The following is a 15,020-nucleotide window of genomic DNA, read 5'->3' as shown; positions in this document are numbered from 1 at the left end:
AATGAATAGTGAAAAGAAGAAAATACATGTCTTTCAAACAGCCAAGAACTCTTTGCATCCAGTTCAACCCTTTCATTTTACAGCTACCTAGAGAAATCCTAGATACCCTACTCAAAAGGCACAGCATTTCCATCCTATCCTTTCCTTCACCGTTCTCATAAGTTCTGCATATTTCTTTTCTTTCCTATGGTGGCCTCACCACCTCCACCATCACTACCGCTGCAAAGTAAGCAAGTGGAGGGTAGGAACTGTGTATTCAGGCAGCACCTGGCAGATAGGTTCTTAACAGGTAAGAAGAACTGAATGAACAAATGAAAGGTGAAGTGACTTCCAAAGGTCACACTGTTGATTGCTAGTGAAACTTGAGTTGTCAACTGAGCACCGTCAGTGCTGCTTTAGTTCACAGAGGAATCATGGGAGGGTTAATGCAGAACATAAAGAACTTCTAGATTTCAGTAAAGGAAACGAACAAAGACAAATTTGTAATGACAATAGAATTTTGTCTGCTCCCTGCTTTGCCTCCACACCCGTATATCGTTCTGAAAAGTAGGTAGTTCATTTCATAGACCTAGGGATGTATGGTCACCATTTAGGGTGGGAATAAGAACAAATGGACATTAGAGATACCAAAATGGCAAACAACAATAATATTGCTAAAAGTGTGCAACATTGCATTTTTACAAAATCAATGTCAGTGTAAGAAATGAAAACTCCGGGGACGCCTGGGTGACTCAGTGATTGACTGCCTGCCTTTGGCCCAGGGCATGATCCTGGGGTCCCAGAACCGAGTCCCATATCGGGCTCCCTGCATGGAGCCTGCTTCTCCCTCTGCCTGTGTCTCTGCCTCTACCTACCTCTCTCTGTCTCTCATGAATAAATAAATAAATAAATCTTTCAAAAAGAAAAAAAAAGAAATTAAAACTCCCAGCATGCCCAATCATCTTTTTTTTTTTTTTTTTTTGGCACATTCCTCCTATGGCAGTTTTAGAGATAAAAGATGTAACTGCAGTATAGAGCATTCTGAAGGATCAATATGAGAAGTTGGTTGAGTTAAAGATGATACACTTATTAAGCACTTTGTAAGCACTATGTGTTTACATACATCATTTTATTTAATCAGAAAAGATTGAGGCAGCTTAAAAGGAACACTAACTAGGAAAGGTCATTAGTCTATACGGTGGGAATGTAATGAGATCATGCCAACTGTATTTATCAGAACTCCTCTCAGGAAGGAGTGGGTATTAAATGTAGGGGGAAATAACATTTTCACTAGCCACTTAAGTTGTTTGGTAAGATCAAGGAATATGCTCCAACAATACATAGTCATCAATTTGCCTTTGAAAGAGAAAATTCCTTCCCTGAGTGAAGTATATAATTTAGGTATAGCCAAAGTTGAGGTATTTATCACCATCCCCTCCACTTTTGCTACACAGTTAGGGCAGTAGCTGTGTTTCTCTATAACCACAGCTGCTGTTGGAAGTCCATCTTAAGTTTCATTAAATCCAGTTGAAAAAAAAAAATCCAGTTGATATATTTTTAAGTAAGCTCTATACCTAATGTGTGGTTTGAACCCTCAACCCTGAGATTAAGAATCTCATGCTCTACCCACTGAGCCAGCCAGGCACCTCAGTCTTGTCATTAAATTTTTATTTATTCCCCCTGAGTATACCATGAGTTTCCTGTCCAGATCTTAACTAATACAAAAGGAATCCTCCTCTTTTGCCTTCTAACCTATGGTAGTCAGCCTCTCTAAATAAATGTAGTAAAAAAAAAAAAATTAAGATGATCAATCTGAAGCGATGTCAAATCAGGAGCCTATTTGGAGTAACCATATGTCTCAACCCAGAGAAGTGAGGGATCATGAATGCTAGAGTTTAAACACATCACATTTTTATTGAGCATTTTCTATAGGCAAAGCACATGCTTAGTTTCAAGGGATTCAGAAGTAAATAAGATAGCTGTGTCCTCAGGAACTTTCAGCTTAATAAAGAATATAAAATAATCATAATACAGAGTAGCAAAGCTATCAAAAACATACTTTTAAAGGGTCAGATTATGTTAGGAATTAAATGTCCATTATTTTTGACAAAGGTGCCAAGACAATTCAACACAGAAGGGATCTTTTCAACAGATAAAGTTAGAACAATTTGATATCCACACGCAGAAAAAAAATAAACCTCTATATTTATCTCATACAATATACAAAAATTCAACTTGAAATTAAACTCTTAAATGTAAGAGTTAAACCATAGAAAAACTTCTGGATTAAAATATTAAAACCATTCCTTTGCTAAGTATTTATTTTGCTAAGTATTTATTTATTTATTCATTCTATTACTACATAACAATTACCACAAACATAGCAATATAAAACAATGCATATTGACTACCTCACACTTTCTGTGGTTCAGGAGTCAGGGTATGGCTTAGCTGAGTCTCTATTTTAGGGTCTCACAAAGTCTTATCTGAAGTTCAACTGGGGAAGGATTCATTCCTAAGATCACCTGCTAGCAGTATTCAGTTCCTTATGGATTGTCAGAGTGAAGGCCACAGTTTCTTGCTGGCTAATGGCCAGATGTGACCCTCAGCTCATTGCCACATATCCTTCATAACATGGCCACTTGCTTTCCTGAAGCAGCAAGGGAGATAGATTCACTCCCAGTAAAATGAGTTTACAATCTTATGCAATATAATTATGTTCACATAATCACATTTATCACCTTTACTGTGTCTTTCCTATTGGCTAAAAGCAAGTCACATTTATTTGTCAATTACACCCCACTAAAACTGAACAGAACAAACAAAAAAGAAACAAGTCAGGGATCCCACCCACATTCAAGGGGGTAAGGATTATCCAAGAGCATAGTTAATAAGGAGACCACCTCTGTCCACCACATTACTCAAGAGAAATTAAACATACGTCCACACAAAAACTTGTACAGATACGTTCCTAACTGCTCTATTTGTAGTAGCCAAATACTGAAAAAACTCAAATATCCATCTAAACATACGTCCACACAAAAACTTGTACAGATACGTTCCTAACTGCTCTATTTGTAGTAGCCAAATACTGAAAAAACTCAAATATCCATCAACAAGTGAATACATATCTTATGAGATATCCATACAATAGAACATTCAGCAATAAAAAGAAACCATCAGTTGAACTAAAATTGAAGCAACATGGATGAATCTCAAAGTAATTATATTGACCAAAAGAAGTCAGGCAAAAGAGAATTCATTTATATAAACTTCCAGAAAACAAAAAATAATCTATATGACAAAAAGTAGATTGGTGGTTGCCTAGGAAAAGTGAAGGGGTTTGAAAAAGAAGGATCACCAAGAGGTAATGAGGAAGCTTCTGCAGTGATAAATATGCTCATTACCTTGGTTGTGGTAATGGTTTTACAAGTGTATACATATGTCAGAATTCATCAAATTGTACACTTTAAGCGTACGTCAATAAAGCTGATAAATTATACCTCAATAAAGTTTTTTATATATACTTTTAAAACATAGGATCCACTTTCTACAAGGGCACCACATCACATCAATGCTTCCTGTTAAAATAAAAAAATGCATTGTTATTTACCATTGAATAAAATTGATGTCAAGAAAAAGAGAATATCATAATTGCACAAAGTATTCAGGATAGGTTGTGTGAGTAAGGTGACATTTAAATGGATTTTTAAGGACAGAAAAGATTCTGAAGCATAGAGATAGCTATAAGGGCATTCTTTGCACAGAAAAATTAACATGTTTATTTATTCAACAAACATTTATTACCACTTGTATACTCAAGCAGTGTGCTAAACACTGTGAAGACCTTTTAGCCTGTTTTAGCAAATTTCCAGACTGGGTTGATTAGATTTGGAAATTATTAAAAATATTATGCCCAACATTTAGCTGTTTTTCTAGGGCACCTAGTCACTAGTTTACTTGAATAATTCTTTTCCCCTTGTAGGAATAAAGAATTATATTAAAAAGAAAATTGTATCAATAAATTTGGTGAAAATCAACATGCAGTTTTATTCATGTGATTACTATGCACATGATTACTAGATAATTGCTATACTGCCTAAAATGCAAAACTATGTGGTTCCAATTACTCTGAGCAAATAAACCTCTTAACCATCTTGGAATACTATTTTGTCTTTTGAAGAATTACGGATTTCAGGTGAAGTAACCATGTGATTTATTGTCCAAACTTCTGAGAGTAATGGATACTGATAATTATTATTCTGGGACAACAGTACTAAATCAGGGCTGTCCCAGGCAAACCGGGATGTGTAGTCACCCCAGTTATAGGGAGATCTTGAGGTTTATAAGTATATATTCCTGAGCTTTACCCGAGACCTACTGAATCAGAATCTCTGATGTGGGATGTGGGAAGTTTATAATCTAATGCTTGGAAAGCCTTGGACCCTAAGATAGTATCATAAAGTCTCTTCTGGCTCTAAAATCCTTATAGGGGAATTTCTAAAAGACTTTATTTATTTGACACAAAGAGAGAGAGAGAGAAAGCACAAGCAGGGAGAGCTGGGAGAGGGAGAAGCAGGTTCCCCTCTGAGCAGGGAGCCCAATTACGAGCTTGACCTCAGGACCCTGGGGTCATGTCCTAAGCCACCCAGGCGCCCCATCTTATAGGGGAATTTTGAATATGAAGTTGATATTATATATCAGGGTATTATTAATTTCCTGATGCAATAATGATCTGAAAACATAAGATAATGTCCTTGTTTTTAGAAAGTACACATAGCTGCATCTAAGAGTGATGCATCACAATATCTGCATTCTACTTTCAATTGATTCAGGGAATACACACACAAACACAAAGTTGATTGTGGGTATACACACATTCACTGGACTATTTCAACTTTCCTGTATGTCGGAAATTCTCAAAATAAAAAGTTGGCAGGAAAGGACTATTAGGGAAAAACTTTGTTTATAGGTAGGCAGTCTTCAAACATAACTTTGAAGGACTATAACCAAAAAGATGGCAATTCAATTGATTACTAAAAAATCAAACCTGTAATTCCTCCCCTTGGACTTTTTCCTAAGAAAAAAATAAAGTGGCAAGGATTTTCGCTGCAAAATTGTTTGACATCATACTGCTTTTGCAATATTCTAACTGTATAACAATAATGGCATGCTTATGTAAATCATGGTGCATTGGAGGCATTATTCAATGGAGGCATTATTATGCAACCACTAAAGTAATCACTGCCGAGAACATATTGCATACATTGTCCCATGCTGTTACATAAATAGGTGCAAAAATAATCCGAGATTTTATCTGTGCTCTAACTATATAAAATTTGTTGATTCAAGTGGACAGAACGGGAAGTTTATATGGGAAATGCCGTTTAAAACGCAGTTGCCCCGCGTATTTCATTCATTTTGAATTCTGCTAATGATTTTGTGCAACAATGCATATTAAAAAAAAATCGTTACCTGTTATCATTAATTTAGGTTAAGGGCAGTAAAGGTCAGTTTGTAAATCGTTGAAAAACTGAATGAGATTTTAGGCGCCTCAATTAATTGATGCTTAGCTGGTTTGGGACAGCTACAGCACCGTTTCGCCGACTACAAATATAACAAACATTCTGTGTAAACCGTGCTGCTGAAAAGGTCTCCAGACATCACAGCAACACCCACCCCAATGTGTGGGCGAAATGCACATAGATAATCAAGGCAGAAGTACTACTACCTGTCAAATAGGACGGGCATGTCAGCCTTTTCTCCGCGAAAGGCTTCTGATTCTACGGTGCCTCTTATTTTCACCAGAATGAGATGGTTCCAGAGTCCCAGGCAAGGGAAGAGACTGTTCCCTTGCCCAGGAGGCTGGAAACTGCTCAGTGTGAGCGCAAGGTTTCCAAGGCCCTTCAGCAGAGATCCTCAGCACTAGACGATTCCCCCGTTGCTAGGCTTCGTTGCCAAGGCACCAACCGTCTCGCAGGAAGACGGGGCAGTGCACTCCCTTTTGGCGTCGTAGCGAATCCTCTCGACGCGCAGCGCGTTTGTTCCGGGCGGGAACACTCAGGCGCTCCGCGAGCGACGGGAAGGCGAGGAGCCGCTGGGAGTGACGCCTCCGAGCCGTGGAGGATTGTGGGAGGAGGTTGTCTCCAATTTCTCCTCCCTCTCCCCCCCTCCCGGCCAAGATGTCTGACATGGAGGATGATTTCATGTGCGATGATGAGGAGGACTACGACCTGGTGAGGCGGTGGGGACGGAACTCTGGGGTTAAGGGTGGTGTCTGGCTTTAGGGGCTGGGGCAGGGGCGACCGCGGCCTCTACCCGTAGAACATGTGCTTCTTCAGTCTCTCCCGGTGCAGTGACAGGACGGGTTTACCTCCTCCCCCTTCCCGCACCGGGCCCGGGCCCTGCTCCTCCAGCATGGGGGAGGGGAGGGTAAAGGAGGCAGCGAGAGGGGTCCCGAGCGTCGCGCTCCGATTCCGAGCGCCTCCTGGTTTCACATGGACACCCCTGGCCTCCGGCGTCCGGTTTTCGGTGCCTTCTCCTCCTCCCCAGGGCGCAGCCGCCTGCGGGATCGGGAAGCGGTCTAGGCCCTGACTGCCCTTTCGGGCCCCGCTTTCCGGGCCCCTCTCCTCCACCCTGGAACTGAGCGAGTGCGAAATCCTGAGAGAAGGGTCTGAGAACTGGGGGGGACGGCCTTCTTCCTCCTAGGCCCGACCGCGAAACGCCGCTCGTGGGTTTCCTGGAAACAGCCTAATAATAAGTCTTGTCCAGGGTCCGTTTTGGTTTAAGGTAAAGGTGCAGCAGAGCATTCAGAGCAAGGATAGCTGTTTCCAAAAAAAAAAAAAAAAGTAAGACTACTTGTTTTGAGAAAAGCTGGGGAGGAGGTTTTGCTTGTTTGTTTTGGTACACGTAGGGGGAGGGATAAAGGAATTGGCCCAGTGGATTTTTTTTTTTTTAAGAGATTTCCCAGTATTCAGTGTTAAAAAATATCAACAGTATAAAAATGAACGAATTTATTATGTAGCTGAATGGTGATTTGTAAAGATTTTAAAGGGCTTAACTTAAACAGATTTACAAGATTTTAAAAAAAAAATTTACTACCATTTCAGATTGCTTTTGAGAAACAATAACTGTGTGCCAGCTAAGGATAATTATCCGGGCCAAGAATTAGCATCAACTTTGTTTTTTATTCTGGGGGCGTTTTGTGTATGTTTCTTGTATATTACAGTGATGCTGCATTACCGTCAAGTTATGAAGTGGATCCTTAAGGGTATCGGGCTCGTCTTATATTTCAAGTGCCAAATATTCTTAAACATTAATAGTTTCGTCTGAATTCGTGTAAAACTTCTTGGTGTAGTCATTTACAATTAATCTATTTTAAACGAAGGCACATTTGTGGAAGGTAGCGGGAAAGGCTTGCTCTTACCTGAAAATCATAGTCGAGGTTTCAGTAATTCTTTAAAAGTTGAATGTCGAATTTTAATTTGGCTAATAGTTAACGGTTTCTGCTTTACGTTTTAGTTTGTGCAGATCAAGCCAGTTGTAGGCAGTGCGTGAAGAATGTGTTACTTGTGGGTTTTTATTGATTGCATGTTTATTTATATTACAGGTATTTTTATGACTGTGGAAGGGCTTCTTTTAAATATGTCTGTATTTTTTATTTTTGCTTTTAAACGTTTCTGCTTATCTTTCCTAAGCAATAGTTTATTGAGTACGTGACTTATTAGCGCTGATAAACTTGAAGATCATCATTGCGAATGTAAGGTAGAAATGGCAAGGAGAATTTTGTTTTCGCATAAAGTACTCAATTTCTGTAAGGATTTTAATTAAACATAGTTTACTTTGGCTGGGTTTTTTCAGCCTTTTGGAGCCTTCACTACGTGTATAATATAAAGTTGAATGTATGGTTGTTTTGACTTTTTTCTCTTAACCAAAAAAAGTAAGATTTTACACTATTACATAATTAAATACCTACCCCCCCCCCCCCCCATACTCTGTTAAATAGGTTTTTGTTCTTCCCCATCTCTGTCCTATGGAGATACCACTCTGGATTCCCAATCAGATACCAAGTAGTGAAAACTTTTATGCTCTGTTTACTATGAGTTAAAATCCTTTGATGGTGAAATGTATTTAGCAGTTTATTGTTTGTTTTGTTAATTTCCTTAAACCACTGTATGTTTTTAAAAAAATTGGATTAAGGAGGGGGCACCTGGCTGGCTCAAACTGTAGAGCATGGGACTCTTGATCTTATGGTTGTAAGTTCAAGCCCCACATTGGGTATAGAGATTACTTAAAAATGAAATTTAAAAAAAAAATGATTAACAGGGCAGGTTGCCATTTCATGCTTACATGTTGATAAAAGAAGTTGGGAGTTTGGGATCCCTGGGTGGCGCAGCGGTTTGGCGCCTGCCTTTGGCCCAGGGCACGATCCTGGAGACCTGGGATCGAATCCCACGTCGGGCTCCCAGTGCATGGAGCCTGCTTCTCCCTCTGCCTATGTCTCTGCCTCTCTCTCTCTCTCTCTCTGTGTGACTATCATAAATAAATAAAAATTAAAAAAAAAAAAAGAAGTTGGGAGTTTTTACATGGATATTTGCTTGGGACATCGTTTCTTGGGCTTAAAGAGTCAAAAAAAATTGACTTGCTGTTTTAGGGAAATATTTTTTCCTTTCCTTCTTTTTAAGACTTTCTTTGAGAGAGAGAGAGAGTACTAGCAAGAAGGTGCAAGCAGAGGAAGAGGGAGAAGCAGACTCCCCACTGAGAGGGAGCCCACTGTGGTTGAGTGGGGAGGGGATATGATGCTGGGGCAGAGGGCTTGGACTCTGTGCCAGGACCCTGATATTATGACCTGAGCTGAAAGCAGCCACCCAGAGGCCCCAGGTAATTTCTTTTTTATTAAAAAAAAAAAAAAAAAAAAAGTATTGTTTATTGGAAAATTTGCCATCATTTCCTCTTAGTTAAAATGTTAATTAAAGCCATGGGTATTTCTGACCACAGATATATTCAGCATGTCTTTTATAGGTTGTCTGTTGATAAATTTTAATGCTCTAAATCACTTTTTGTGCTTCTGCAATCTTATGGAAATAGGTAGGTAGTATACCACCAGAAAAAGTAAAAACCTGTTTCTAAAACTATACTGTTTTTATATAGGAAAATAATTAATGGTTTGTGCCCAAGATCTAGAAGAAAACAGAACTAGCTTACTTTAAAAAAGAATCAGGGATCCCTGGGTGGCGCAGCGGTTTGGCGCCTGCCTTTGGCCCAGGGCGCGATCCTGGAGACCCGGGATCGAATCCCACATCAGGCTCCCGGTGCATGGAGCCTGCTTCTCCCTCTGCCTGTGTCTCTGCCCCTCTCTCTCTCTCTCTCTCTCTCTCTCTCTCTCTCTCTCTGTGACTATCATAAAAAAAAAAAAAAAAAAAAAAAGAATCAGACATGGGCAGCCTCGGTGGCGCAGTTTAGCGCCGCCTGCAGCCAGTGGTGTGATCCTGGAGACCGGGGATCGAGTCCCACGTCGGGCTCCCTGCATGGAGCCGGCTTCTCCCTCTGCCTGTGTCTCTGCCTCTCTCTGTCTGTGTGTCTCTCATGAATAAAGAAATAAAAATCTTTTAAAAAAAGAAAAAGAAAAGAAAAGAAACAAACATGAAAAAAATTTAATTTGCTTGAGCTCTTATTTCTGAGACCTATTTTATTTCTTTATTAGAGGCAAGAGCGGGCTTTTTTTTTTTTTTTTTAAGTGGACTCCAGGCCTAGCATGGAGCCGCACATTGGGGCTTGAACTCACAACTTGAGCCAAAAATGAAGAGTCGGCTGCCCAGGTGCCCCCAGAAGCAGGCATTTTGTAAGCATGGGAATTTATGTAGCAGTGAATGGAGAAGTAGGAGATGGTACTGGTAAATGTCTTGATTATTTGCTGGTCTGATGATCTAAGTAATAACGATACTGCCATTCATTAAATTAATAAGGCTATTGATACGTTAACTGTATTGTAATTCCACAGTCCGGCCACTAGCTTAAAGTTGCTTAGTACTTCTAATAGTCTTTTTAGAAAGGACTTAAGACAGACTGATTTCATATCAAAAATTACTCTTTAGGGCAGCCCCGGTGGCGCAGCGGTTTAGCGCCGCCTACAGCCTGTGGTGTGATCCTGGAGATCCGAGATCGAGTCCCATGTCAGGTTCCCTGCATGGAGCCTGCTTCTCCCTCTGCCTGTGTCCCAGCCATTCTCATTCTCATTCTCATTCTCATTCTCATTCTCATTCTCATTCTCATTCTCATTCTCTTTCTCTTTCTCTTTCTCTTTCTCTCTCTCTCTCTCTCTCTCTCAATAAATAAATAAATAAATAAATAAATAAATAAAATCTAAAAAAATTACTCTTTAGTTAATCCTGTGATAGGTAGGGAATTGTATATTTGAATTTAAGTGTTTTTCAAGGAAAAAAAATTGTCAAAAAGGTAGAATAATTCCACTGGGTTAAATATATTGCCAAGGGATGCCTGGGTGGCACAGTGGTTGAGTGCCTTTGGCTCAGATCAAGATCCTGGGGTCGAATCCCCCATAGGGCTCCCTGCAGGAAGCCTTTTTCTCCCTCTGCCTATGTCTGCTGCCCTCTTTCTGTGTCTCTCATGAATGAATAAATAAATATAATATTTTTTAAAAATAAAATAGAATAAAATAAAAAGATAAATATTACCAAACTGTGAGCTTCATATTCTCCTAGTCAAGCTCATAGTTGTTACTAGTGAATGAGTGTTTACTAGTATTGGGGTTTGGGTGGGTTTTTGTTTTGTTTGTTTGTTTTTGGCCTTAATGTATTGCATTTTTAGTGCTCTAAATGCTTCTTTTGGGGTTTGGGTGGGTTTTTGTTTTGTTTGTTTGTTTTTGGCCTTAATATATTGCATTTTTAGTGCTCTAAATGCTTCTCTTTCATCTACTTTTTTGAGGTGGGGGAGAGGTGAGTTGTAGCTGTAGTTTATCTTACAGAATCTCTTATTTGTCACCATTTTAACAAGATCAGCAAATGATGGCTTGAACTTTACTTTCTTGTGTTATAAAGAACCTTAAGACATAGTGTAACGAATTAAAAAATAATAGTTAAATTTTTAAAAGGTGCTTTTGAATTACTACAGATAGAATATATATTCTTTGAAAAAGAAGTGGTGATATAGAACAAGTGCAAAAGAATAGCCTTAGGAATTTGTTTATTTAGTACAAGGGCTGTCACTTGTCATTCATTGTGCATATAAGGAGCTTGGAAGTTCTGGGACTCTCTGGGACTGTTGTCCCAGGAACTTACAATTTCACAAACTGTGGGGGACCTTTAAGTATAGATTTTCAAAGTATATTGTTGATGGTCTGGGCCGGTGTTTTTTATGCTGCACACACATTTGGAATTCTACATATACTCTTCATGAAGAAGAAATTTGATTGTACAGCTGAGGTTTCTAAAAGAAACTTAGTATGTTTAATCATAAATAATTGGAAACAACTCCAAACTATCCATAGTAGGAGAATACTAGTACTATTAATACTAATAATAAATAAATTATGGGGTATCCATGTGATGGAATATTATTTTGGCATTTCAGACCATGCTCTAAACAATACTTAGTGATATGAAAAACTTTGGTAAATTGTATTGGCCGGGATCCCTGGGTGGCGCAGCGGTTTGGCGCCTGCCTTTGGCCCAGGGCACGATCCTGGAGACCCGGGATCGAATCCCATGTTGGGCTCCCGGTGCATGGAGCCTGCTTCTCCCTCTGCCTGTCTCTCTCTCTCTCTCTCTCTCTCTCTCTCTCTAACTATCATAAATTAAAAAAAAAAAAAAAAAAGAGTAAATTGTATTGGCCAAGACTCTTGGGCATAAGAGGAATATTTTCAAACTAGCTTAAAGTCAAAAGAGCATGTATTAGTACACATCACCAGGAAGTAGAAGTGTGGCTGGATTCATGGTTCAGATGATGGTGGTGGGTCTTTTACTGTCTCTCTCATCCTGGCCTGCTTTCCTTGCTGTATTGGCATAATTGCCTTCACATTATACCACAAGATGTAATGCAACATCTTTCTAGTATTATAACCCCAAAGGCAAAAGGATGTTCCTTGCTAGGGCTAACAGCAAAGCCCTAGAAAGGACTTTTATTGACTCAGAGATCCGTGTAGCCTTCTGTGAACAACTGCAGAGAGGGAGATAGATTGCTTGCCCTCCTCTGTGGGTAGGGCATTGTAATCCCTCTCACCTGGGAGAGGAAGGGGTGATCACCAATGCTGTGCAGTGCACTATAAATATTGGATGGGAATAAAATTAGGTTGAGTGGGAAAATACAGAAAAAAATGGAAGATCTGAAAAGTGTCAGGAAAACTAAAATTTGTGTATTTCTTGCAAACTTTTCACAGTGAATCTGTATTTTATTGCTGAGGTGAAAGGGGGCAGATTCTAGGGTACAAATGATGAACAAAAATCTTACTTTGATCATAAGAGCCCAAACAATGATTTTGTCATAGCTCACAGTTTTTTAGAGTTCTTAACAAATTATCTTCAAAGAACCTGAAGCATGTAGCTTTTTAAAATAGGTAATACATGCACATAGTTCAAAATATAAAATTTTTCCTTTCCATTCTTATTCCCCATTTGTCCAGTTCCCATTCCTCCCATACATAATCAAATACATGTTTTTATCTCCTCTTTGTTTTTAAACCAGGATATAGCCTATTATACATACTGTTCTACACTTTTTTTTTAATGTGCCTTAAGGATTATTCCATGTAAGTATGCAAAAAGCGCACATTTCTTTTTACAGCTCTATTGATTGTATGGATGTGCTATACTTTATATAACCAGTTCTCCCTTGATAAGCATTTGGCCTCTTTTCTTTTGCTGTTATAAACAATGTGTAGTTTTGTTTTGTTTTTAAACTTCAGTGATAGAGTTTGTCTTTTGTAGATGTCAAAACCTATTTTGAGTCAGGTTTGATAAATAAGTTGGGCCATCAAGCCGATGATACTCTTTTAGGTTAAAAACATCTAGTGAAGTTTTTCTTCAGAGTTTCAGAAACATTACCTAATAATCCATATCAGTATAATGATTGGAATAATTTTACTACCTCTTGAAATTACTACTTCAAAGATAGACATTGGTTTTGGATATAAGGTTTTTTTTTTAAGATTGATTGATTGATGAGAGACATAGGTAGAGACACAGGCAAAGAGAGAAAGCAAGCTCCCCTCCGGGGAGCCTGATGTGGGACTCTATCCCAGTACCCCAGGATCACAACCTGAGCCAAAGGCAAATGCTCAACCACTGAGCCACCCAGGTGCCCCTGGAATATAAGTTTTGATGCATTTCCAAAAAGTTCTGTTGCATTACCTCGTAGGTATACTCTGTATAATAAGATTAGATAGGTTCAAACAAGAATAACTAAAATGATAGGTAACAGGAAAAAGCTCTTACATGCTAAGGATAAGGTAAATTTAGGGCTTTTATCCCTAACTGAAATCTGTAAACTGTGACTATCCAGCACCATGAATTTGTGCTTATGTATTATATCTCAAAATGAACATATGGACTTCAGGGGGAATTAGAAAGTTCCTAGGATTCACCCGCCACATTTGATAAGAGAGAAACTAAGCATCATGTCTGAGTGACTTACTTAAATTTACAGGACAAATTAGTGGAAGAATAAAAAATATAGCCCAAGTCTCATGACATTTATGATTTCCCTCTTTGGAAAATTTAATTTGAAGGCTGAAAGTTTAAGACAAATAAAAGAACGTTCTGATTTACACCATAGATGAATTAGGACCATTAACTTAAGTGAAATTTTAAAAACTCAGGACAACTTTATGAATGGCTGAACCACAAACAACCACCTAGGACTTGTATTATATCTAGTCCTTGAGGATAATGAGACCTTGCCCTTTTGCCTCTGTCCTAGACATCTAGTACAGCTGTCCAGATATGGTCAGAGCTTGGGAAGCATTGTTAATGATGAGTCTTGTGTTCCTAGAGCACATTTCAAAAACCTATGTTAACAAGGGACACAGGAATGAGTAGAAACAATGAAACTGATCCTGATTAGCAGTAGGTGGATTCCAACATAGAGTCACAATTGCCCCTGGCTGTTTGTTGTATTCTTGTGTGTTATTTTGAAACATTCATCCACTTTTCATTTCAATTAAGCAAACATTTGTTCAGCATTTTGTGTTATACCAGACTCTGGGGATGCCAAAATAAGGAAGAGAAAGTTCCTGCTTTCTGAGAAACTCAGTAGTGAGATGAGGGGAGGTGGAAACAAACAAAATACTGAACAAGGCTCCATGTTACAGATGCCTGTCATGTAGAAGCATGACTAAGGAGAAAATTTCTTTTGCTAAGTAGAACTGGAGGAAAGAACCACAAGGTAAGCCTTGATGAATACATTTTCCAGGAGTGTTAGGACATCATAGGAGAAAAGTGGGACATGTGTTAAGAGGGTTGTTAGTTTAGAATTCCTAGCAGAGTTTATGCCAAAGCAGAGATTTTGAATTGTGTGGCACATTTGGGGGAAGGAAGAGTAGGTTTGGGTGGTGTGCATGGATCACAGATTGCTTTGGGGAGATGTTAAGGCGTGAGTTATTAAATAAGTACTTCAGTGGGTTTTAATTTTTTAATCTCTTTAACAGTGTTTAACTGCTTTTCATATATTGCTTAATTTTGTTTAAAGCAGTCTTAATATATTGATTGAAATAGCAGTTTCTCTTTTTAAAAGCATTTTCTTTAAACTTTTACAAATTTTAGTTATACCCTTCTCATCTGATGTTATTCAGATAACAATATTTAATATTAAAAAAAACAATATTTAATATTTTTGTATAGTCTCTGTTCTAACACTGTGTGTAACCAAGTTATTAGAGATAACATTTTTTTTTTAAGATTTATTTATTTAAGAGAAAGAGAAAGCTCACAAGTGCAGGGAGGGACAGAGGGAAAGAGGAGAAAAATCTCAAGCAGACTCCACGTTGAGTGAGGAGCCAATTTGGGGCTTGTGACCAGAGCCAAAAACAT

General features: G+C 38.7%; 2 protein-coding genes across 4 annotated transcripts in view; one reads left to right on the top strand and one right to left on the bottom strand.

Moving 5' to 3' along the window:
• The window catches only part of GALK2 (galactokinase 2), a 136,946-nt gene extending 131,003 nt beyond the window's left edge, over positions 1-5,943 (bottom strand). The window contains exon 1 of the mRNA XM_072808455.1: positions 5,711-5,943. Within this exon, the coding sequence (XP_072664556.1) occupies positions 5,711-5,730 (20 nt within the window). The 5' untranslated portion in view covers positions 5,731-5,943. The remainder of the gene's footprint in view (positions 1-5,710) is intronic.
• Positions 5,944-6,056: 113 nt separating this feature from the next.
• Positions 6,057-15,020, top strand: part of COPS2 (COP9 signalosome subunit 2) — a 33,137-nt gene continuing 24,173 nt past the window's right edge. For 2 of the 3 annotated variants that reach the window (XM_072808460.1, XM_072808459.1), the window contains exon 1: positions 6,057-6,215. In XM_072808460.1, the coding sequence (XP_072664561.1) occupies positions 6,162-6,215 (54 nt within the window). In that variant the 5' untranslated portion in view covers positions 6,057-6,161. Of the gene's footprint in view, positions 6,216-14,302; positions 14,377-15,020 lie in introns of all 3 variants that reach the window. The other variant, XM_072808461.1, reaches the window with a different exon arrangement.

Source organism: Canis lupus, chromosome 32 (assembly GCF_048164855.1).
Source record: "Canis lupus baileyi chromosome 32, mCanLup2.hap1, whole genome shotgun sequence".
Classification (NCBI taxonomy): Eukaryota; Metazoa; Chordata; class Mammalia; order Carnivora; family Canidae; genus Canis; species Canis lupus.
This window is presented reverse-complemented; position numbering and strand designations above follow the sequence as displayed.